Here is a 23,813-nt window from a genome sequence, read left to right on the forward strand (position 1 = left end):
GCAAACCTCTGGATGCATTCATCCCACATCTCAACTCAGTGCGAGTTCTGTAGGGGATGGTTTTGCTACAACTGAAATGTGCTGCCACACCAAAGATTTCAGCCCTAATGATAGAGTTGTATTTAGTTCCTGTAACCATAAGCAACTAATACTTCCAGCAAAAATTGAATCCCACACTTAGAATGTGCATTACTTTATTAGATAAGTACTTGCTCAACACAAGGCTTTGTTTTATTCTAACAGCCAGTGACTCGGCAGCATTTGTCTGCTTTTTCCAGTTAAGTAGCTAAGGATATTCTGATAGCAATGAGGAGGTGAATCTGGAGGCTACAAAACTGGGTGGAACTTGGTAAATTGTTACCCAAATTTTCACTTTCTCTTCTTACGGCTGAGCGTACGATGCTTCAAAATGTCAGAGTTTAAAGGACAATATTTTTAGCCCTCTTAGGTATTCCATCGTCAGGTTTATCTATTAATGCTTTTAGTGTTAGAATTAACCAATGATGCCCAAAGCACAATAATGTCTTAATAATGTAAGTGCCTTGAGTCAGGGGAAGATCAAAGGGATATGACACAAGACTGGACAAAGGTGTTTATGTTGCATGAATAGATTGAGTGTATTGTGCAAGAGCCTGATTTATTTGAGTGGCAAAGCTATCATTCATTTAAATAGGAACAGCAACAGACCTCTGAGAACCTGGGCCTTAGTGAATTAAAATGTTTTTAGGGTTAAAATCCCATTGAATACAAAGTCCAGATTACTTGCTTTCCCATTGAAATGACATCTATTCTCAAATACTTACAATCCTCCTTGTTCTATCATTTATGGGTATGAGCTTTAAAAATATCAGGCCAGTTCTTCCCATGGTATAAATAAATGTGCATGGGTCCATTGAAGTTAATGGAGTGACATCAGTTTACACTAGCAGAGGATCTGGTCACTAGTTTTAATTAACTCTGAATAATACAATGAATGTTAAGTTATGGTGATAGATGCCAAACAATTATCTTTTCATAACCTTGAATCAAGTCTCGGCAGAATTCAGTATCACAAATCCTGCAGCTACTTTCACGTGAGTTTAATAGGTCTGTCCTTTCAGGTTATTTTACATCATGAGAACCAGTGTTACACGTTAATAAATCTCCTCTGCTACAAACACGCGACACTCAGTGACTTCGAAGGTAGTGGCATGCTCATGAATGAGGGTAGAATTTGGCCATTTACAATGAATGCATTTTTTTTCCTTTTTAACCACATGTACTCTCAACTCCCTGTGTAAATATTTATCTTCAAAGAGAAAAATTGATTCTATTAAAATTGTTTATTAAAATGCAACATTTTAAGAAAAACAAATTAGGGTTTTTTTACACTCGCCAACATCTCCTAATCAGGCATTCCACAGAAAAGCAATAGAAAGGTTTAGCTCTATGTTGATTAGCCACTTGTTTTATCTTTTATCCACCTGACGTACTTTGATACTCTGGTGTAGATACCATATTTGCCCTCCAACGCACACTCTTCCCCCCAGCTGGTTATTCCAGTTAGAAACCAGGTACCTTCTATTTCTGTGGTATGAGGGCCCCCGCTGTCCCCTTCACACGTATCTTTAGCCTCTGAATGGTAACCCGCACAGAACATATTCTGTAAGATAGAAAACGTGCTGCTTCTCATGCACGTTGCACGGTCAACGAATGGGACTTTCAGAACCTGTAGGACTGTGGCCACCCTTCCCCGGAACAGCTGGCTCCCCCAGCCACTCACGGTGCCAGTTCCATGTTTGAGGAGGCTGTTGGTGAATTCCTTGCTGGCGATGCAAATGGGGGTGACGTAGCTGTTGAACTCCAGCGGGGTCCCAAGCTCTAGCAGTGCTATGTCATTATGGTGCTTGTTTTGGCTGGCATTATAGGTGGGATGAGGAAAGATGTTCACAACTTGGCGATATTGCTCGGTACCGTCATTGACTTCCGTGTTGTGTTCCCCTGGTGAAATAAACGTGGTGCTTTTTACAATTACAAGCAACCTGTGGGTGACTAAATACACTATCAGGGTTAGTAACTACACATACAACTGATACTTTTACTGTCACTGAGGCTCAGCTGGGAGCCAAAATGTCATAAGTTCAAATCCCACCCTGGGAATTGGCTCAGACCCAGTGGTGATAGTGCACCGCAGTACGAGGAGATATTAGGTGTGCCGCCTGTTGGATGAGACAAGGTTCACTGTGCCTGTTACTGTATAATCTATTTGTTGCTATGTGTTTGTGTCACTGCAGTCTATTAACAGATCTGACTAAGGCCCTAATCCTGCAAAGGGAGAGGTTGGCAAAAACTTGCCAACTGCAGAACTGAGGCCAAAGTGTGTGATGATCTCCTCATCTAGGGTCTGATCCCGCCCCCTTTTGAAAGTGACTTCACTGGAAGCAGGATCAGATCCCCTAGTGTCTGCCCTACAAGGAGTAGGAAACCAAATACCAGTGATAGCTCGTAAGTAGTTTCCTTATGCTATGTGAGAGAGTCCCGTGCTGCAGGAGCAGGTTATGAGTTATGTCCCTTATGGTGCAAATGTAACCCATTGATGAGTGTGTGCTATAGGCTCCCTTCTGTGCCGATCCCGGGAGGCGATGAATTGGTACAGTCCCCAAATCCAGAGCCTTGGCTCTTTTCTTCAAGCTGCAGCAGCTCATACTTTTAGCTCTAGAGGTGCCTGATGCAATGACCACCCTCTTGAGGTGACAGACCAGGGACTGCAATGAGCTGCTATAGTCTGAGATAATGCTCTATAGCTGAGGGCTCTAACAACTCCTATCCTTTGTGGAACCTGCAACACACACGCACCAGTGGGTTACACATACATCAAGTTTAGCTGACCACGTTGAATGATGTATCAGACCAGAGACGGTGGCCGCCGAGCTGAAGATCCAATAGTACTGTGTTTAAAAAAAAAAAAAAAAAAAAGTTGGGGCTAAGTCTGGCCTCGTAGCCAAAATGTTCGGTTGGGAAATAGGGGGTGGTGATCAAAGTTTTGTAGCGGTTGGGATAACAGAAGTTTGGCGATTCTTTGCAGAGTTGTAAGGGGGAGCGTTGTCCTTGGATTTTACAAAGTCTCCTGAACCAAGAATATATTTATTAGCAAACAATACTCCAGACCCACAGCAACCATCAGCCATTCTGTATCTTTGCCAGAAGGACCGCGCCCCCCATAGAGTTAGATGCAGGTAGTCGTTGCCAGCAACTGGAATATTGGGCCCTACAAAGCAAGTAGATACAAAGTCTCTGTTCCAAAGCCCGTCTTTCCCAGCGCCTGCAGATCCCCCTCCCCCAGCTTCCTACACTTTCCTCTGCTGAGGATAAAAATCAACTGCAGGCGGTTTGCTGTTTAGGGCTATTGCAGCTGATTTTTTGGCAGGCTTATCCCTTCCTTAAAAGCTTTTTCTAGACAAAAAAGGGGGAATTTGTCAAGCCTTCAGGTGTTTCGAGGCTGCACTGCATTAAGATTTATCAGAGAAGTCCTTTCCTTCCCAAAGGAAAGTCGACCTGCCCAGGCAGCTTGCGAACTAGCTCTGCAAGGAAACCAGAAGCAAAATCACTTCCCCCTCTACTGTGACCAACATCCTAAATCTGCAGGTAACTAGGGTGGGATGGAGGGGAATCCTCTTCTCTTCAGGTTTCCCATAGGCAATCAATAAAAGCTGAGTAGCTGGCAGGGACGGGGACAGCCGGTTGAGGGGGGAAATAGCATTGGTAAAGATGCAATGAAGTCATTTTGTGGATGTGTCAGTTTTGGCCTGTCTACACCTCACAGTTCCTCACATACAAGTTCAGTTCTCTACTTCAGTCCATAATTTCTACTTTCTACAGAATTTCAGTCTTTACAGGATCCATTTCTGCTTCTGCTGCCGGATCATTTGGATCATTGAGCCCTCAATTAACTTTCAGATCTGTGTGACGTTTGGCCAATGAACAGTTATTTTTATGAAAGTTTAAGGCCTGACAACCATGGAAGCAGAAATGCAGTTTTTAGCCGCCGGCAAGACACTAGTTGGTCAATGCATTTGGAGCTGTGCGGCACACTGCCACTGATAGTCCTATATTAGTCTCATCCGCTTTATAGCCACAAACGCGGCTATCCGCAGAGCATTTGTGTGGATGGGACGTGCATACAGATTTTGTATCCACGCAGGGCTCTATTTGTCAGGTATTTCATGTTTTGTGTCAGCTAAGGCTTCTGAGGGGAGACTTGTCATATTCTGAGTGGTGGTTTTATGGATTTTTGTTTCACTAAAGTGAGACCCAAAAACTCCTCCCTTTTAGGCCCTGGTTGTTGGGAGCCATGATCCTGGAGACAACACTAAAGCCACCTGAGCTTACTCTTCTAATTTACCATGGGCCAGATTTTCAGTTGGCGTAAACTGCTATAGCTCCATTGAAGTCAATTGACTTTAATGGAGCTAAGCCAATTTATACTAGCTAAGGACCTGGCCCTACATCTTTGTTTTCTATAGTCAGTGGACACCTTGAAGCCTGTTACATTACAACTCTAGCTGTACCGTGGCACAGTTGTCTGGCCTGGACAGAGGCATCCATGTTCTAATACAGTTTGTACGTACAGCTGGAGTGGGATAATGTGGCTATGAGGCTGTAACACAACTCTTGTTCTTTACCTGCCAAAAAACATGTTGTCCCATCAACCTAACAAACAAACCCTGCTGGAATATGGATGCCAGTCACAGGTCTAGGGGAAGCTTTGCCATGATAAACATGTTCATAAACTGGATAGCGCCAATTTTATTTAGCATGCCTAACTGAATATCCACTAATGCACTCAGACTTCCTTTTGCTTACCTGCCACGACAGTAATCTGTGCGCCAGGCTCAATGCAGTGCGCTGCTGTTACGATCCATTTTTCATTGACAATAGACCCTCCGCAGAATCCTACTCCATTACTATTCTGCAAATGAACCTACAGAGAAAGAAATCCAAGCCTTGCGTCCCACACAAACCAGTAATGAAGAGAAATCAAACATCATAGGTATATTAAGGGAGCGGACAAAGGGTGAGGAACAGCCACTGCTAAATGGTACATGCAAAATTGACACTGTGAAAGCAACCACCCACTTTCCCTCATGCTCAAAGACAATTTCTGAGGAGTTCCTGAGCATCCTTCCTCCCCTCTTGAGGTATTCCTGTCCCGTCCTGCTGGTTTGACCACATTTCACAGGACAACCTTACCAATGGCTAAATACCATCTCCCATCCCTCCTCTGGCTAGGTCATGACAAGGGGAAACCAATCTAACACAACGTGAAGTTCAACTCCCCTCACAGTCATTCCAGACAGACTCCTGAACAGGTTATATTGGCCACCAGTGAGAACAGTGGCAATGGACCAGCTCCTCTGCTATCTTAAGGCAGCTAGGTGCTGCGCCAGTGGTAGCCAGGGGACACAGGCCTACATGTTTTACATTCCAAAACTTCATTTCAAATTAAATATGCAAACTTATTAGGCACAATTAATTTAGAAGAGGGATTTCCCAACCATGTTGTTCCTTAAATACCACACGATCGCTACTAGAGATCAGCTTCCTCCTGTAAGTGTACCTGCTGCCTCTTTAGCCCCGAGAAGCAGAATTTTAAGCATGAGAGATCAATACTTATGACTAAGAGAAAGAAGCCTACAAACTACAAGAGGTTTGCACCAAACAGGATCTGCTCTACAATTAAAGAACAATACTTTGTATCTCGCAGGTCTCTGTTAATAGAGCACAGTATCTATTTGTACAGATGAAAGATAAATGTCCCTGTTAATTCCAAACATGTTTTAGTTTGGCAAGAGATATCTCTAAGTAAGTCAATTGTAGACTTGAAGGTACCTGGCCACTGGAGGGCAGCTATAGATTGCAAATTACAACACTAAACCAGCTACTTAAATATCAGGCTGCAAAAGTATGAACATAATTTTAAAAAAGTATTTGCTACTGATTTGAGATGTGACCCAAACTAATCTCCAGATCCAACTGTCCCCAAGATCTGAGATAGTTTAGATGAAGGTCTGAATTCTGTGTCTTGGCCCCATGTCCCTTAGCAATGTCTTAGATTTCAAGTGACGTTAGAGGCCTTCTCTAACATTAATCAGGCTGTTTGTGCCAGTCCATGACGGAAGTTACAGCACCATAAATTCTTGCCCAGAGCTGGTGTAGTGGTGCATGTTGTTAGTCGTTCTGGGCTACCTTTTCCCTGTGTCCTTGTCTGTCTCAAGTAGACCAGCCCAGGTGTGGGGTTTTCTGCCCGAAGTTATCCACTGCAGCCACTAGAGAGGCTTCTCCTTCAGCTGCCAGGAGCGCCGCCTTTCTTGTGCTCTCCGGCTATCTTCCTGCACGGAGTGATTCGCTCACTCTTTAGAAACCATCCCTCAACAAGAACTCCGCACAGAAACATGTGAGGGTGTTGGAGAGAAGAGAATATTGACCAGAGAAAGTTGGGGTGGTGGGGGGGGGGAGGGAAGAGGTGGAGGAGAGAGACAAAGGGGGAGAAAAATAGGTGGATCCAGAAGGCAACTCCACACTTGAGAGGGTGGGGAAGAATGCCCCAAGGAGTGAATGGAATGGGGACACAGAAGGGGGAGATAGCTTGTAAAGAACCCAAATGGAGTACCGGACTACTCAGAAACACATTGCAGGAGGTAGCAGACCTTCTGACCATTGCCAACTCTTCCAGGGTAGCAGGTCTACTAGCTACTTCCCCATGTGATGGTGATAAAAACTGGGAACGGGAGGCACCCATGTTTAGTGTGGCAGGAGAGTCGCATGGCTTGGTAAAGGCCTCTCTAGAGTTGGATAAGCGTCAGAATTTGAAGGGGTTTTTCCAGTCCTGTGTGCTTTCCCCCTTACTCTTTTTAAAGGTGTATCCTACCGTGGTGTCTCCTGTGTATGATTTTATGTCACTGAGATGAATCATTGTGTAGTGGTGTATCATCACCGTGCAACATATGGAGCTGGAGAATGTAGGGCTTTGAGCATCTCTGGGCTGGTAGTCAGAGCAAGACTGCAAGCTTGGTCATTCCTGGAGACGATGGGTCTGTTTTTTTCCCTTGATTGCACCTAAATGGCCCTGACATCTGTCAATTTTGGATTCCAATGAAGAACCTAGTGTTAGCTTGTTTGTGACCATCTATGCTCACATAAACACAATTGTTTTGCTGTCATCCTTGAGAGGTAAGGCAAATGGTCACTTCTGCCTGCTGCTAACCTTCTAACTTAACCCCCCTTCACTTCTCGGGTTCTTCAGCAAAGCTGTCTCTGCCTCTTACTGAGCTCTCTTTTTCGCTACCTGGCTTCCTAGAAACACCTTCTTAAGAATGTCATTCTTCCTCTGTTTGAGACAGGATTAAAATACCTCCACTTGATCTGTCTGAGTGAAGATTTTATATCCCGTTTTGTGCAGCATCTAGTCATTGGTCTTGCAATTGATACCGGCGGTGCTGGGGCTCAAGATATCAAAAGATTGTACCTCATACTGATTTTATTATTTCACTGTTTAGCTCTCTCAGCCATCGCTGGATGCATCAACCTCATCAAAGCCAGGATAACCGTGGAAGTCTTTGAAAAAGGTTCCATTTAGTAACAGTTTCTTCTGCACCTCTCTTCTGTTGCTCTTTGTTTTTACAACTGTTTACACAGCAGTTGGTGGGTGGAGTTTTATTTGCATTTCCCTGGTCCAGATGTGTCAATATTTCTGCTTTATTACATCCCTGTTGGTTTGGATGAGATGGTTGTGATGTCACTGTGATGTTGCAGTCTATATGATTTTATGAAAGTATGCTGATGAGTGTGAATATAATGTAACTAAAATATGCTTCATGCAAAAGGTCTCTTGTAAGGTATCATTACAAAGCTTATAATCTACTGAGTGTGGTCATCCTATTTGTATAAATGTATCACTCTTGTATCTGAAACTAGAACTATGAAATATAACTCTAAGGGCCTATTGTAATTATGCAAAGTGTGGGGCCATTAATGGTGGTTTGGAATCTTGATGGCTCCCATCAATCAGGACAATTGACTGTGGATGGCTCTGTTGGCAGGCAGGCCTTCCTGTGAGTGAGGCTGGGAGGAATGAAGGCTTGGGGTCTTACAGTGACATGTGATCATGTCACCTGAACTGGAATCCATCTTTAACCTGGTGTTTTTCCATTGAGAAGGAGGGTGGGGAACCCAGAGGGACAAAGGATTCCCGCCTTATGCAAAAGATTTATAAGTGGGTGGTACAGAACAAATTGGGCGGCCATCATGAGAAATCCTCTAGCTACCACCTGAGCTGGAACAAGGGCTGTACCAGGGAAAGGATTGTGCCCAGACTAGGAAGGCTTCCAGTCTGTGAAAGAAACTTATTGAAACATCGCTGAGGGTAAGATTTTATCTGTATTCAGTTTTATTACTGTACTAGGCTTACACTTGTGTGTTTTATTTTATTTTGCTTGGTAATTCACTTTGTTCTGTCTGTTACTACTTGGAACCACTTACATCCTACTTTCTGTAGTTAATAAAATCACTTTTTACTTATTAATTAACCCAGAGTATGTATTAATACCTGCGGGGGGGGGGGCAGGCAAACAGCTGTGCATCGCTCTCTCTCAGTGTTATAGAAGGCGAACAATTCATGAGTTTACCCTGCCTAAGCTTTATACAGGGTAAAATGGATTTATTTGGGGTTTGGACCCCATTGGGAGTTGGGGATCTGAGTGTTAAAGACAGGAACACTTCTTAAGTGGCTTTCAGTTAAGTCTGCAGCTTTGGGGCATGTGGTTCAGACCCTGGGTCTGGGTTGGAGCAGACGGGCGTGTCTGGCTCAACAAGACAGGGTGCTGGAGTCCCAAGCTGGCAGGGAAAGCAGGGGCAGATGTAGTCTTGGCACATCAGTTGGCAGCCCCCAGGGGGTTTCTGTTATCCAACCCGTCACAGTCACAATATCTGTTTGTGACTTCTGGTGAGGAATAAGCAGATGGAGTAGATGAGCCTCCTTCAAATATATATAGGACCAGTTTGTCTGTTGATGTAAATTATCATAGCTTCATTGAAGCCAGTGGAAGTGCACTGACTTACACCCGCTGAGGATCTGGCCCAATCTGTGTTCTCATATGGGTGTTCCATGGTAAGAGAGGGTGAGTAAAGAACATATTTATATGATGCCATATGTGTGCATGGCACTCGCCAGGCAAAATGAAGTCTCTGACCCAAATCTAAGACCCAATCTTGCAAGTGTTGGCAGACCCTTCTGGAGCCCCCTCAAGTCAGTGGGTTTCCGCCTGGGTGCAGGGGTCTGCCCATGTGGCTCAAACTGCAGGATCAGAACCTTACATTGTAAATTCTGATTCATTCAGTGACAATAGCATGAAAAGCGGCCCACAGTTTAGTCTGAAATATTAAAACATGGCTCTGTCTCTTCTTCATTGTGAAGTTGTGCCCCAAAATGTCAACATGTCCCCATAAGTTTTGCTTGATCGGAGAAGTCTTCCCCTTTAGCTGCTTGTAGTGAAGTGCTTGGCGCGCTCATGTATTATTCTGCCAGCAGCCAAAACTGGTTGGATTGTCCCATTTGGACAAAGATGCAGTCACTCTGTCTCCTAGCAAGTTCCCAGTGTGGCCCTGAACTGGGCAAAGTATGTTGCTACAGCATAGATAATGTACATGGGCCAAAAGACTCTGAGATTTGAAGTGTGTGACACTGGCTTCAAAGAGCATATAGAAGAAATTCTGCTGTATACAAAATGACATGAGAGCAATCAAGTTTAGCAGGATAACAAACAGGAATCAAACATCCAGTACCTGCCAAGGAACTTCACCTTTCCCGCTTTCCACTCCACCAACGACTCGTGTAACTTGCTTAATGATGGGTTTGATTTGTGTGGTATTGTCTGTTGCTTCGTCGTGATCATCGGTAGAATTGTAGTACCACTTGTCAAAGGTGTTTATGGCTCGGGTGTTCTTGCTTTTGGCTTCAGGAGCTGTAATCCTCCCACATGGAAACGGCACTGTGAGAAGAATGCAGCTTCATAAGGTAGCACTTCAGCTGGCCATGCATCATATTAAGTGTTATTACAAACAAAGTGGCAAAACTGGAGCTAAATGTTTCACGCATCTCATCGGCAGGATGATGAAGGAGCTCCAGGGGAGTGGGCTGATTTAAGTGGTTCATGTTTATTTGAATTAATTTATGGTGATGTAAGTAGCTCTCATAGTCAAATAAACACAACAATAAACTCCATCTGAAGGTCAGAAATAGGAGCTCCTTGGTAGTGCAAGCACAAAGTTTTACCAGGTTTTAGAAATCAATTTTGAGGACTTTAAAATGGAAAAAAAACCCTGTATATATGTGCACATGGGGATGTGATTAACTCAGGTCTTTATTCAGCATGGTACTGGCATATGCCTAACTTTAAGCATCAGAATAGTTCCATTGACCCAAGGGGTCTACTTGCATGGTTAAAGTTAGCATGTGCTGAAGAATCTGGCTGAATTGGGGCCTCACATGGCATAACTCTGTTGTAAAGTCCTTGTCATCGAACCAGCAGTTTTATTAAGAGACTTCTAGGGGCTTGGAATTGTGTTGCACGGAAAGGATGTCACGGGGTGGGGCCAGAAATGAGGGGTTCAGCGTGTGGGAGGGGGCTTCAAGCTGGAGCTAAGAGTTTCGGAGTGCAGTGGGGTGCTTTGGGCTGGGACAGGGGGTTGGGGTGCGGGGTGTGTGAGAGGGCTCTGGGCTGGGGGGGGCTTGCTCAGGGTGGTGCTGGGGATGAGGAGCTTGGGGTGTAGGAGGGTGCTCCAGGCTAGGGCCGAGGCGGTTGGAGGACAGGAGGGGATTCAGGGCTGGGGCAGTGGGTTGGAGGGCTGGGGGGTGAGAGCTCCAGCTGGGGATGGACTCGGGGGTGGGTCTGGGGATGAGGGGTTTGGGGTGCAGGAGGGGGCTCTGGGCTCGTATAGAGGGGTTCGGAGGGCAGGAGGGGGATCAGGGCTGAGGCAGAGGGTTGGGGCATGGGAGGGGGCAAAGGGGCAGGCTCTGGGTGGTGCTTACCTCAAGCAGCTCCCGGAAGCAGCAGCATGTCCCCACTCCGGCTCCTACATGGAGGCGCAGCCAGGCGGCTCTGCACACTGCCCTGTCTGCAGGCGCCACCCTCGCAGTCCCCATTGGCCACGGTTCCCGGCCAATGGGAGCTGCGGAGCTGGGGCTTGGGGCAGGGGGCAGTGTGCAGAGCCCCTTGGTTGCCCCTACACGTAGGAGCCAGAGGAGGGACATGCTGCTGCTTCCAGGAGCCGCGTGGAGCCATGGCAGGCAGCGAGCCTGCCTTAGCCCCACTGCGCTGCCGACCAGACTTTTAACAGCCTGGTCAGAATTCTTTTAGCAAAGATCCTATCAGTTATACCTGTGCAAATCAGCTTGAAAACAATAGGGCCACAGAGAAATGGCTGATTTTGCTCGGCAAAACCTCTATCACTGATAGCGATGCAGAAGAAGGAAGCTTATTTTCTTCTGTGGTGTTCAGCTTGCTTACCAAAATGACGGCTGTACATGTGCCTGAGAGATTCATGGTAGGCACGTTGCAATAAATCAAACACTTAAAAAGGTATTGAGGAGTTTGGGAAAGCCTACTGGGTGGCTTGGAACATCAGAATTAGAAACCAAGAAAATCAACTCTCCTGTTGCACATATAGAGAGAGAGATTTCTCCCACTGCGCTTGCTTATTATAACTGACATTTCTATAGCAACTAACTACAGTGCAGTATAAATACAGCATGTGTCTGAGCTAGAAGAGCATGGAAATTATACATGCATGTGTAAATATTTTACAACCGATGAAGGTGAGAAGACTATTAAAAAGCTGTTGATAGATTAGTAAACGCATTTTAGAGTTTTGAAAAACAAGTTGGCATTTCTAAGCACTTTAAATGCAGATAGTTAACTGTTATTTTCAATGGCCACATCTCACTTACTTTATATGAGGTCATATCTTTTACTACACCAAGTTCTGTTGGTGAAAGAGACAAGCTTTCGAGCCACATAGAGCTCTTCTTCAGGTCTGTGTAGCTCGAAAGCTTGTCTCTTTCACCAACAGAACTTGATCCAATAAAAGATATGACCTCACCCAGCTTGTCTCTCTAATATCCTGTGCCCAACATGACTACGACCCCATTGCAAACGGAGTTAACTGTTCTTTTCAATGGCCACTTACTTCTCACTTATTTTATATGCACAGCCTAGTAATATGGTCAAATCTGGGAGACGTAACAAGATAAAGTTGTTTCATGATGTTTTTCAAAGTAAAGCTTCCTTCTAAAGTTGCAACCGTGAAAATCCATGTATTTCCTTTTAAAGATTTTTTTTTTTACCTCCTTAATAGTAGATTTAGGTTGCAGATTTTAGCATCAACTGCATGTTTTTTTCTGACTATCCAGTGGTGGAATAGAAATAGTACCCAAAAGCAGCACGAACTTGGCATGTCTCCAGTGAAGACTTCTCAAAGAACTTGTAGGTCAACTCCCCATGATGTTCAAAGATGGGATCTAGCCCTGTTCTGTACATGTATGGGATGTAGCCCATTCTGACTGGATGTAGACTTTCTCCATCCTGTCTACTGTAATCAAAAAGCCCACAGCATCCCAAATATGAAGAACATGGGATCAACAATGTCATAGCTCTTGTTTGCAAGAACTCATATGACATGCATACCTGTGGGCATGAGAGCAGCTGGACACATGGCTTCTCCCTCTAGAAAGTTAGGGGTCTCGGCAGAGAATGTTGTAAGAGGGTCATACTGGCACTTTGACAGAGGAAAAGTAGACATGACCTATAGATGGCCACCTGAAACAAGCAGTGGTCCCAATGCCTACTCTTAAGCATCCCATTCCTGCTCTGTAGAGTGGTGGCCTTAGTATGGCCCTATTTTTAATCTGTCTTGTTTGGGGAAGGGGTTTATGCCACTAACTGCCGTGCGTGGCCCTTACCTGCCACAAAATGTCCACGGCTATTGCTAACCTGCTCTGCTACACATTTCACAACATGCTTTATAAAACAACCAGGCTGAGAGTTCCAAAGCCACCAAGGGGATCTAGATGTACTTGTCCCATTCATTTCAATGCCATTGTGTGCCTAAATACTCCAGGAAGCTTTTGAAATCTCAGCCCAAATCTTGAAATCATTTTAGAACTTGACCTGCAGGGTCACAGGATTTTCCATCTCCATTCAGTTTATAGCCAACTGCACAGGAGCAAACAACTTTGCGGGGTGGGTCATTGGTGCAAAAATGCTTGCATCCTCCATTCTTAGTAGCACAGGTTGAATCTGAAAGAAATTAAACCAAACCCATTAGACACTTTAAAAGTGCAATAAATGCAAAGCTGAAAATGACATAGATTAAGGAGCATGTCGCTGAGCTGTTTACTTAGGACCCAGTCTGGGAGTAATGGGTGGTTAACCCTTCTCAAGATCAGGCCTTTAGACTCCAGCATATAAACAACCCAAACTGTTGCATGGCAGAAGCAAATTTGCATCTTCCCTTCTTCCAATGAAAGCACTGATCAGGATACGCTACAGTCAGAAATTTTGCCTGGTGTGTGTTAAGGGAACCGGAGTTAAGAAACCCATTTAATCTGAAAGCATGGCTAAATCCCTTTGTCTGCCTTGAAAATCTCAACCAGCGTATCTAACCCATGCACTTCTCCAAGGAATACATGTACAGCTTATGTGAGACCAAGAGGTTAAAGCAGGGGCAATTATTTTTGTCAAGGTCCAAATTTCTTGGGCAAGGTATAGTCAAGGTCCAGACCCCAGAGAAAATAATACAAATAATAATAATTAATAAGTAAATAAAAAGATTTTGGGGTCAGTTCAATAGCATCTGGCAGTCCGGATTTGGCCGGCGGTCCACCTATTGACTACCCCGAGTTAAAGCCAATCTCCCCAAAACGGCAAATGTCTGAGCTAGAACGGGATGAAACTGGTGGGAAAATGTATTGTGGAAAGTCATGGGGAAGTGGTAGCATCTGTGGGTCCCCTCATTTCTCTCTTTGCTGGAGAGTGTTTTGGCTGGTGGACTCCGGTCTCATTGCTGATCCACTGAACCTGAGGCCTGCCCTGCACCGCCTAGCCTCCTGGCAAGCTATCAAGGAGATATCCCGTGGATTCCCCACCACGCTCCTCCTCCCCCCTGTCTTCAGTTTGGATTCAGGTGACCAGATGCCAGGTCGAAGGGTGCAGTGTAAACCTTGGGATAGACCTCTGATTTCAGATTGGTGTGAACCCAGAAACTCTAAAAGTCAGTTTAAACTGCCAGGTTTTGCATCATAAATGAAGAAAAACCACAGATTTTCCGTGACACAAACCATAAATCCTCCCTGATCGAGCCCAGCTTTTGATGAAACTGAGCTTGGAGCCTATAATGTGTAATGCTGATGCCTCTGGGTGGGTCCTTGGCAGTGGATCTTGTTGCACGTGTCTCTACTGTCTAAGCAAAAAGACTCAGCCCCCAGCTTCAGCCACTGACACCACACTAGGGGTGTCAGTGTTACAGATGGTGGCCTGGATAGGAAATTGAACTGGGAAGCCTCTGGAGCTCGGGATACACTTCCCCAGCCAGGGGGAGTATGTAGGACATGACAACTTGATGTGAAGTTCTGTTTCCCCTCTAGTGGAGGCTTGGCCAAGTGGAGATGGATGAGCCTGCTACAGAGGTAGCTAAGAGAGTGGAGTCTTTTAGCTCAGGCAGTAGAGGCTCATGCATTAAGATCCAGAGGTCCCAAGTTCGATCCCCACTGCTGACGACCAACCCAGGGGCATTCACGTTACACTCACATTTTCTTGTGAACATTTTTGATGCACGCTCCCCTTCGCTTTTCTCTGTCTTTCGGGAATCTCATCTTCCCGGTGTCGAAAGTGACTAGTCAATAGATTTGCTTGTAATTCTCAGTGAGTTCTCAAATAACTTCACAGTAGATTAACTTCCCTCCCACTCCTCAAGGACACATCCATTCCTGTCGTCATGCTTACGTGATCGTTTACTATTTTTATAAAGTCACTTCATTTCTATTGCTATTTTAGTCCCAGTCTGCCATCCACAAGAAGACTGCAGTGGCTTGAGACCATTTTATATTTGCTGCAAATTTAAAACACTCTTCCAGACCTGCACCTCTTCCCTGCCAGAGTGAAAACACAAGTAGAAAGAGAATCTCTTCTCAGTGCTCGTTCATTACACTGGCTATACTAGATCAGAGGATGGGCAGGAACAATGAGACAGAGAGATCCTAGCTCCTTAAACCATTAGTGATTCTATTTTCATAATCTCCTGAGCCCTTCAGGAGAGTATTGGCATTTTGTTTGTCTTTGGACTCATAGGGTGTGTGTGTAGTTGATCATTGCTCATTGTCAAACAGGGCCCCCTGTGTGCTGTGCATGAAACTGTTGGGCAATACTCAACCCCCCAGCACCGTAGCTCGGTTCCTGCTCCCACTGAAGTCAATGGGAAAACTCCAGTTTGATTTCTGTGGATTTTGGATCAAGCCCCATTCCTCTCTATCTCCCCAGGAAGTTGAATGGAACCAGGGGGTGAAATCCTGGCCTCATTAAAGTCAATGAAAAAATCTTGTATTCTCTTTGTTAGGCTCAGGATTTCACCCATGGAGTTAAATAGCCCTGACTACTATAATCCATACTGGAAGGGCTTCTAATAGGGAGAAAAAGGAGGTTCCTGATTAAATATTTCCATTGGCAGACATGACATTACTGAGCAGGCTGTGAATCTGATTCTCATTTATAATATGTGATGGCTGCCACCTTGGCTAACACTAGGGTTTGAACCAGGGAACACCAAAGCGAGAAGTAGAAGTTGCTTTAGCATGAGCTAAATAACCAATCCTTACTAGCGGGGTTGGGAGGGTGGTAGCATCTCCTCTGTGGATTGGGTCCCGTAGGAGAGACCTGTAACACACTCACCAAGGGGTTACACCTGAGTGTTGCGTGGTCACTTACAGCAGTGCAAAATGGTTATAAAACCACCCAATGAGAATGGAAATTATTCCCATCCACTTTGCCCAGGTCTAAGGGACTACGTATGGTGCAGCGCAGCAGAGAATCTGCCCTCTTGGTACATACCTAGCTCACAGTTCCTTCCTTCATACCCTGCCGGGCACCAACACACGTAGGAACCAACCTCATCTGCACAACGGGCTCCATTTTTACACGGATTTGGATTGCACTGGTCTCCATCTTGGAAATGAAAACAAGATCAGCTAATTAGCAGACAAGGGTATTCAACATTTGCTACTCCACAGTGAGTGTTCCCCCACCCTACCAGGCTCAGGATAAAGAATGTTAAGTTAAGCTTGGACCTGAAAACTTCTTTTTAAGGGAAAAGTTAGATTCTGGAAAATAATTGCATAACAAATTGACAGAGCAGCAATCCTGTGGTGACCTCTGCAGCTGCATTATGCACAAAGACCTGATTATGGAATCAAACCTGACCTCACTACAGTCTTTGGTATGTTAATTCCCCTGACTTCAGTTGTGCTCTGCCCAATTCTCACTAGTGTGAGATCAGAGTCTGGTCCTATGTCTCATCTAGCTTAGAAAGCTGGAGCTAGGAGGTGGATTTCCTTGAGAACACGCGGAGCCAGCTGTCTCCAAATTAGGGGTTTTTTTAAGTTCTCATCTTTCCTTGAAGAAGACTGTGGCGTGGCCACCTGGTTTTGAGCCTTTACTGTAAGACCCTGAACTTTAGGGCTCAAGCTTTTCTCCTTTTCTGTGAGGCTAGAAACAGACTTCTTAAAAGAAATGAAAGCCGAGATCCTCATGTAGTCCTGTGAATCCAGCTCTAAGAAAAACACCAATTATCAGAAAATTTGCAATAAAACCCGGGGACTTGGCAATTGGATTAGTGATGCTGAATCTTAAGGAAATAAACTCTTAAAAGACAGAGCAAAGCCGAAGGAGAAGGAGAAATGCAGAGTGCCCTGATCAGGGCCGGCTCTGGCTTTTTTGCCGCCCCAGGCAAAAAAGCCTCCGGCCGCCCTCCCCCACCCCCTCCGGGGGAGGGCGGCCGGAGCCCTGGGAGGAGGGCGGTGAGCCCCGGCCTGGGCTCCGCTCTCCCCCCGGCGGCCAGAGGGCAGGGCGGCGAGAGGGCGGCCAGAGCGCCGGGGGGAGGGCGGCGCCCGGCCGTGGCCCCGCTCTCCCCGGCGGCCGGAGCGCCGCGCCGCCCCCCTCCAGGTGCCGCCCCAAGCACAAGCTTGGTGGGCTGGTGCCTGGAGCCGGCCGTGGCCCTGATGCATTCATGTTACACCAGCAAATTCAGCTGTTAATGCTTCTTCCTCCTATCTCTCCTTCCCCCTCGTTCCAATGCAAACAGGGGGCAAAATATAACAAAGTACAGAATGTCCAGCTTGCAGGCCAGGGACTGGGTCTTTTGTCTCCCGGTGGCTTGTGCAGCCAATTATACTGGTGCAAGTCAGTGTAAAACTCCACCTCAACGGCATGGTGGAGTTTTACACCCACTTGTCACTTACAGCAGTGCAGACACAAAGCACAGGGCAGCAGAGAATTAGGACTCAAGCCTTGGAAACTGCCCAAAGGTTGCTTGTGTGGTGCAGAAGATGGCCACTTACGGCCAAATTCACCGCTGTGCAGAGTATTAGGCCTGTGCATGACTTAAGCTCTCAAATAGGGTTTAAGTGGTGCCCGGGTCTTGAGCTGCGTCTCTGCATGGGAGTGAATTTCACTCATGCAGCACAGATGTTGGTACTAGCAACTTGTGAGCTGGACAAGTAAAACATGCACAGTGATAAAAAAGGAGACGGTAAGATTGTTTTTGTTTTTTTGCAGGGGGGGTCATTAGTTTCAACCATAGAAAAACAAAATACAGTATCTCAGTTTCATGGCGATTGTTTTTTCAGAGGACAATTTTAAAAGGCAAATGTAACTTTTTTATTGTATAGTTTGGACTGACTCATGTGAGTTATTTAAGAGTGGCAATGTTCTGTGTGCTCAGCCAATCTACAAAGCTGAAACATCCTTAGTTTCATATGTTTAGTGTTCATTGAATATTTTTTGTGTGTGGGGGGTAGTTGAGGTTAGGGACCAAGGAGTGAAGAGACAGATTGTAAGTGTGAAGCAGAGCTGGACAAGAGATGCAAAACAAGTGTTTGTGGGCATTGGTTTGAATTCCAAACAGCTATCAGCTTTGGCCACATTTATAGCTCTCTTTAATACACTATTTCCAAGCAAACCTGATGTGCTCACACACATGTTTACAGAGGGGCCATTCATAGGAAGAGCCATATTTGCATGTGAACAGGGCATTTGCTACTGGCCATTTGTCTCAAACCTTAACGTTTCATTTTTCCATAGGAGCTGAAACATTTTACATGGTTTACACGACCAATCACACATCACAAACTGAAAGTGGTTGAAGTGAATTCATACAGTGAAACTTGTTCACACAAGCTGTTTGAACAAATGCAAATAATGAATAGACTCGTAAAAACCAACACTGTGAGTTATCTGCAAACAGAACAGGGAAAAGAACTAAATTGGGGGATATATTATTCATCATGCATAACTTTGACCAGCACTACTGTAGAACATATTCCATTAAATGGGAAATATTCTTTCAATGAATACCTGTACCTCCCGTTACTTATAGGCATGTACTGAAAGGTGAATACAGGATGACCTTATGGTTTTTATGTACGTGAAATGTGGAGGAAGCAAATCTCTTACCAATATACCCTTTCCAAAACTCCATCTACAAAACAAACAAACAATAAAATGAATAATTTCTCTTGATATTTAATTTGAAAATTAAATTACAGAACTAGCAAGAAGTAAAGCCCCCAAAACTTTAGGTAAAGGATCCAAATAGAAAGTTTTTAGGGTTAAAATCCCTTTCATGAAGTGGGTCAGCACAGGCATAAGTGCTTATGCGAGACTCACATGAACATAGGTGCTCTGCTGGTCCATTGCACAGGCTGAATTGCACCCTTTGGGAAAAGAGGCTTTTTCCATGATTGTCTCCCTCCTATCTTGCCCCCAGTAGGTTTATAATGGTAGGGCCGGGGTCATTCTGCCATAACAACACTCACTGTTTTTTCCGTGTTTTCAAAGACTTCTCGCGCTTCTTCAAAACTGCATTTTTCTTCCTTACATTCTCTCTCGAGGTTCCCTGGAACAAACTCTTCCAGTCGATTTGAATTATACCTCTTCAGCCTGCGCAAGATTGAGCTTGCTTGTTCATTTTTGATAAAAACTGTAATTAAGAAAAAACATAGACCATAGTTACAGGATGGTACAGTCCCCTCAACGTTTTAACTGTTGTTTAAGTGCTGTATTCTCAAACACCAGGCTTTCCGTCCCTGAGTTTTCATCACCTAGACACCATGGCTATGGGTACATTGCACACGCATAATAAAATTCTAGTATAGCTTATTCCCCTTCCTGTATACGGTGGGTACCTGTATAATATAACTGTGTCCACACTAGAAGCTGTAATGGTATGACTATATCAGTCAAAAACCCACACCCATAACCAAAATAGTTAGGCGGGTACAAAGTGTGAGCAGATCTGCTTATTAAAACAGAGAAAATTCTTGGTCATCTACTTGGTCAGCCAAATTTTCAAGGCCCTTTGACCTGGTCTACACTAACCCCCCAAGTCGAAGTAAGGTACGCAACTTCAGCTACGTGAATAAAGTAGCTGAAGTCGACATACCTTACTTCGAACTTACCGCGGTTCAGACGCGGTCCACACGGGGCAGGCAGGCTCCCCCGTCGACTCCGCGGTACTCCTCTCGTTGAGATGGAGTACCGCAGTCGACGGCGAGCGCTTCCTGGTTCGATTTATCGCGTCCAGACCAGACGCGATAAATCGAACCCGGAAGTTCGATCCCCAGCCGCCGAACTAGCGGCTAAGTATAGACCAGCCCTTTCTTATGACTAACAGGCTTACAGTGAAAGACGTCAAAGCCTCTCATGGTCGCTAGATGGCGCTGTCAGTTCTGCTTGGGGTTAAAGTTGGTCATTAAATTTGTGAAACAATATTATGTAGCTTCTCGTTCATATAAGGTTTATACTATAACAGATTTCCCAGAGAATGGGAGTAAATTTCATTGGCCACTTGAGACTTGGTGAGAGAGAGAAGAAACTCATCTTGATGACTAGAAAGGGAACTTGTGAGGACTAGTAACAGCCAGACAGAATCTCTATTTGCTTTCAGAAGGCTAGTTTCTGCTCTCACTTAGTGCCCAATTAAACGCCCCTTGAAGTCATCCGAGAAACACCCCCTGACTTCAATAAAGCCCTTATTCCAGATTTATACTTTGACTCCATTTGAGTTCATTGGAATTACCATCCTCACTTACCCCCTGTAACTGAAGGCAGGAATTGGCCCTTCTGCTGGAGGTCTATCTGCAAGTGATTATTCTGACTGCCAACTGTTTTTATAACAGTTTAAACAACTGCAAAACAAGTCTACAGTTCTGTATTCCTTGTGCTGACACTTGCTTTCAATTAGCTATGAGAATTAAAATCTTGATCTTAACAGAACTACCTTGCCCTAGGTCTGAATGGAGTAAACAATTCTATTCTCCCGGAAAGCAGGTCTGGTAGAGAGTTGTGACTATTCATACAAATTGTCCGATGGCAATAGCTTGGTTTGTGTTTAGGGGAGGGATCCAAAATTGATTTCCCTCCTCTTCCTTGAAGTTTTGACCATTGACCAGTTCACACTTAAAATGCAAAGGCGATCACAGTCAACAGATCGCCCGGAGCAGCATCAGTATGAGTAAAGATGGTTCTACCTGCCACCGTACCCTTTGCAAACAATCCGCCCCTTTTGGGGGTGACTGTGCTTCTGGGTCCTGCCATTTTGCATTTGAACTGTGCAAAGGGTCCAGTCCAGTGCAGTCCAAGACATGTTCAGCTCCATGGGCTCAGAGACATGCTGCTTTTTTCCACAATTAGTCTCCAGACTAATTACACAAAAACTACAACATCAGTTGCAACATTTTCACCTTGGATCTCTTCCTGGACACTTCTAGCCAATAGGAATACAGCAGGCACCTGTTCCAATTAACTTACGTGCACCAGATACAGATGGTAACTCGCCAGCTGCCTCATTAAAATATAGTGCCAAGCACCCCTCTAACTCCAGTTACTGCCATTCCGGCTAATGCAGTCATGTCCTGATGCTGCAGAATGCTTTAAAATCAAAACAAAACAACACCCTGGACAAAAGGTGACAGGCTTACTTGGAGAATGGGCATTTTATTCCAGCCCCAGGGAAACCTCTGGCTGGAGGCAACTGCCAATAGCTAAGCAGGTGAATCTGAGAATCAATGGAGAGACTAAAACAACGAGGAGTCCTTGTGGCACCTTAGAGACTAACAAATTTATCTGGGCATAAGCTTTCGTGGGCTACAACCCACTTCATCAGATGCATGGAGTGGAAAATACAGGAGCAGGTATAAATACATGAAAGGATGGGAGTTGCCTTACCAAGTGTGAGGTCAGTCTAATGAGACAATTCAATTAACAGCAGGATACCAGGGGAGGAAAAATAACTTTTGAAGTGGTAATGAGAGTGGCCCATTTCAGACAGTTGACAAGAAGGTGTGAGTAACAGTAGGGGGAAATTAGTATTGGGGAAATTTGGTTTAGGTTTTGTAATGACCCAACCACTCCCAGTCTTTATTCAGGCCTAATCTGATGGTGTCCAGTTTGCAAATTAATTCCAGTTCTGCAGTTTCACGTTGGAGTCTGTTTTTGAATTTTTTGTTGTTGAAGAATTGCCACTTTTAGGTCTGTTATTGAATGACCAGAGAGATTGAAGTGTTCTCCTACTGGTTTTTGAATGTTATGATTCCTGATGTCTGATTTGTGTCCATTTATCCTTTTGCGTAGAGACTGTCCAGTTTGGCCAATGTACATGGCAGAGGGGCATGACTGTTTAAATACACTTTCTCTGTGCCTGGGTCTATGAGGTTTCCAGTATCCAGGTCTAGCACAGAATTCTGTAGTAGGCACGTCTCACGGGGCATGGGAAGAATATTTTGCCATGGTTTGCTGTCAAGGAGTATCGCAATACTGTGCTTTAGGCTCTCAGCTCTACTCAGTGAGTAAACACACTGGAAAGAATATTTTATCTTCCCAGCTAGGACAGGCTGTCTGGTTTGAAGTGCAATAACAATATAGTGCTCTGCACCGATATATAGTCCCTTCCACCACCCCCACAACACAGCACAAACATGGATACAATCTCAGAACCCCACCAGAGGGGGGGGGAGTAACCTCCCTATGTAGGACTGGGTCCTGCTTCCATTGAGGTAAATGGTAAAACTGCCTTTGATTTCCTTAATGCAGGATCATGCCCCTGGACATGAGGAAAGATAGGCAACAAATGGTGTGATAGTTGGTGCATCAGCCTCACTTCTATTAGAAATGTCTGCTCTTTGGCCAAACTGTTCTCTTGCATGCTCATGATTTTAGTTTAAAATATTGCATTTGAATTCAGCTGAATTTGGCATTTAAACAATCGTCACAGTAGCAAATCCAAAGACCCTGTCATGTATTTATTGGTCGATTGGACAATTTGTTCTGGGATTCAAATACACCGTAAAAGGCACAGACACTCATTTGTAAATATCTCTTCCTCCGATTGTTTTATTTGCATTAAAATGGCTGAATCTAGAGCAATTCCTTGACATTTATAGTCATAAAATAAGTAGCAGAAAAGTCCCATTCTTTAAATAAAAAGCAGCACATCAATTAATTTTATCACCATAAAACCCCTATTTTTTTATTCTCAAGAGAAAACATACTTTTAAATGGAGAACCGATACAATTCAGCAGTCTTACTATGTGAATTTTGTTGCTGGTAAATGATTTATTCCTTATCAGAGGACAGAAATGTTATCCGATCTATGAGAGCAACTAAAAAGCAGAGGACATGCTAGGTTTAAAATGAACCAACCTGTACATTCGGCACTGAGAAGAGATCCCAGAAGACCAGTGATGATCATGAGAGAGATTTTTGCCATTTTTGTGTACCACGCAATCCTTTTGCTAATGAATTGTGCAAGTATAGAGAAGCTGGATCGATAGTTCCAAAGTACAGGCCCTTGTTTGTTTACTTTGGGTAACCCTTTAATTTAAGGTTCCCAAATGTGCATTTGACGAGGATTCTCTGAAATGGTAGCTTGGATGTGAAAGGAGAAGTAACCACCCCAACCTTGCACGGGATAAACCTATTGCATAGTTTCAAACCCCAAGAAATATTGTGGGCCAGGTTAGGTGGGTTTATATTTGCTGTTGCCCATGTAAAAAAACAGCCACAGAGCCCAAGTTCCAGAACCAGTGGCAGATTAACGCATGGGCCCACAGGGCCCGTGCCCAGGGCTGCCCAGGACAGATAGAAGGTCCAGGGCTCCCCACAGTGGCCTGGGCTCCCTGGGCGCCTCTTACCACAGCCCAGCTCTGGCTTCCAGCCTGGCCAGGGAGCACAGGGCCGGATTAACGCAGGGGCTTTAGGGGCTGCAGCCCGGGACCCCGGCGAAACAGGGCTCAGGCAGGCTGCCTGCATGCCGTGGCCCCATGCTGCTCCTGCAAGTGGCCGGCTGCTGGCACATCTCTGCAGCCCCTGGCGGGGGGAAGGGGAGGCAGCTCCGCGCGCTGCCCCCACCCCCAGTACCGTCCCCATAGTTCCCATTAACGCTTGTGGGGATGGTGTTTGCAGGCCTGGGCAGCGCACGAGGACATGCTGTCCCCCTCCCCTACGGGGCGTGC

The 23,813-nt window shown here is 45.1% G+C and overlaps 1 protein-coding gene across 1 annotated transcript; it reads right to left on the reverse strand.

Moving 5' to 3' along the window:
* Positions 1-1,435: 1,435 nt before the first annotated feature.
* LOC135883544 (coagulation factor IX-like) lies at positions 1,436-23,068 on the reverse strand. The gene is made up of 8 exons (XM_065410730.1): positions 23,002-23,068; positions 19,118-19,281; positions 18,756-18,780; positions 16,137-16,250; positions 13,203-13,331; positions 9,820-10,025; positions 4,843-4,960; positions 1,436-1,980 (listed from the first exon to the last, which is right to left on the reverse strand). Exons 1-8 carry the CDS (start codon positions 23,066-23,068, stop codon positions 1,436-1,438), a joined length of 1,368 nt encoding a protein of 455 aa, XP_065266802.1.
* Positions 23,069-23,813: the final 745 nt, after the last annotated feature.

This window comes from Emys orbicularis, chromosome 9, assembly GCF_028017835.1.
Source record: "Emys orbicularis isolate rEmyOrb1 chromosome 9, rEmyOrb1.hap1, whole genome shotgun sequence".
NCBI classification, from domain to species: Eukaryota; Metazoa; Chordata; order Testudines; family Emydidae; genus Emys; species Emys orbicularis.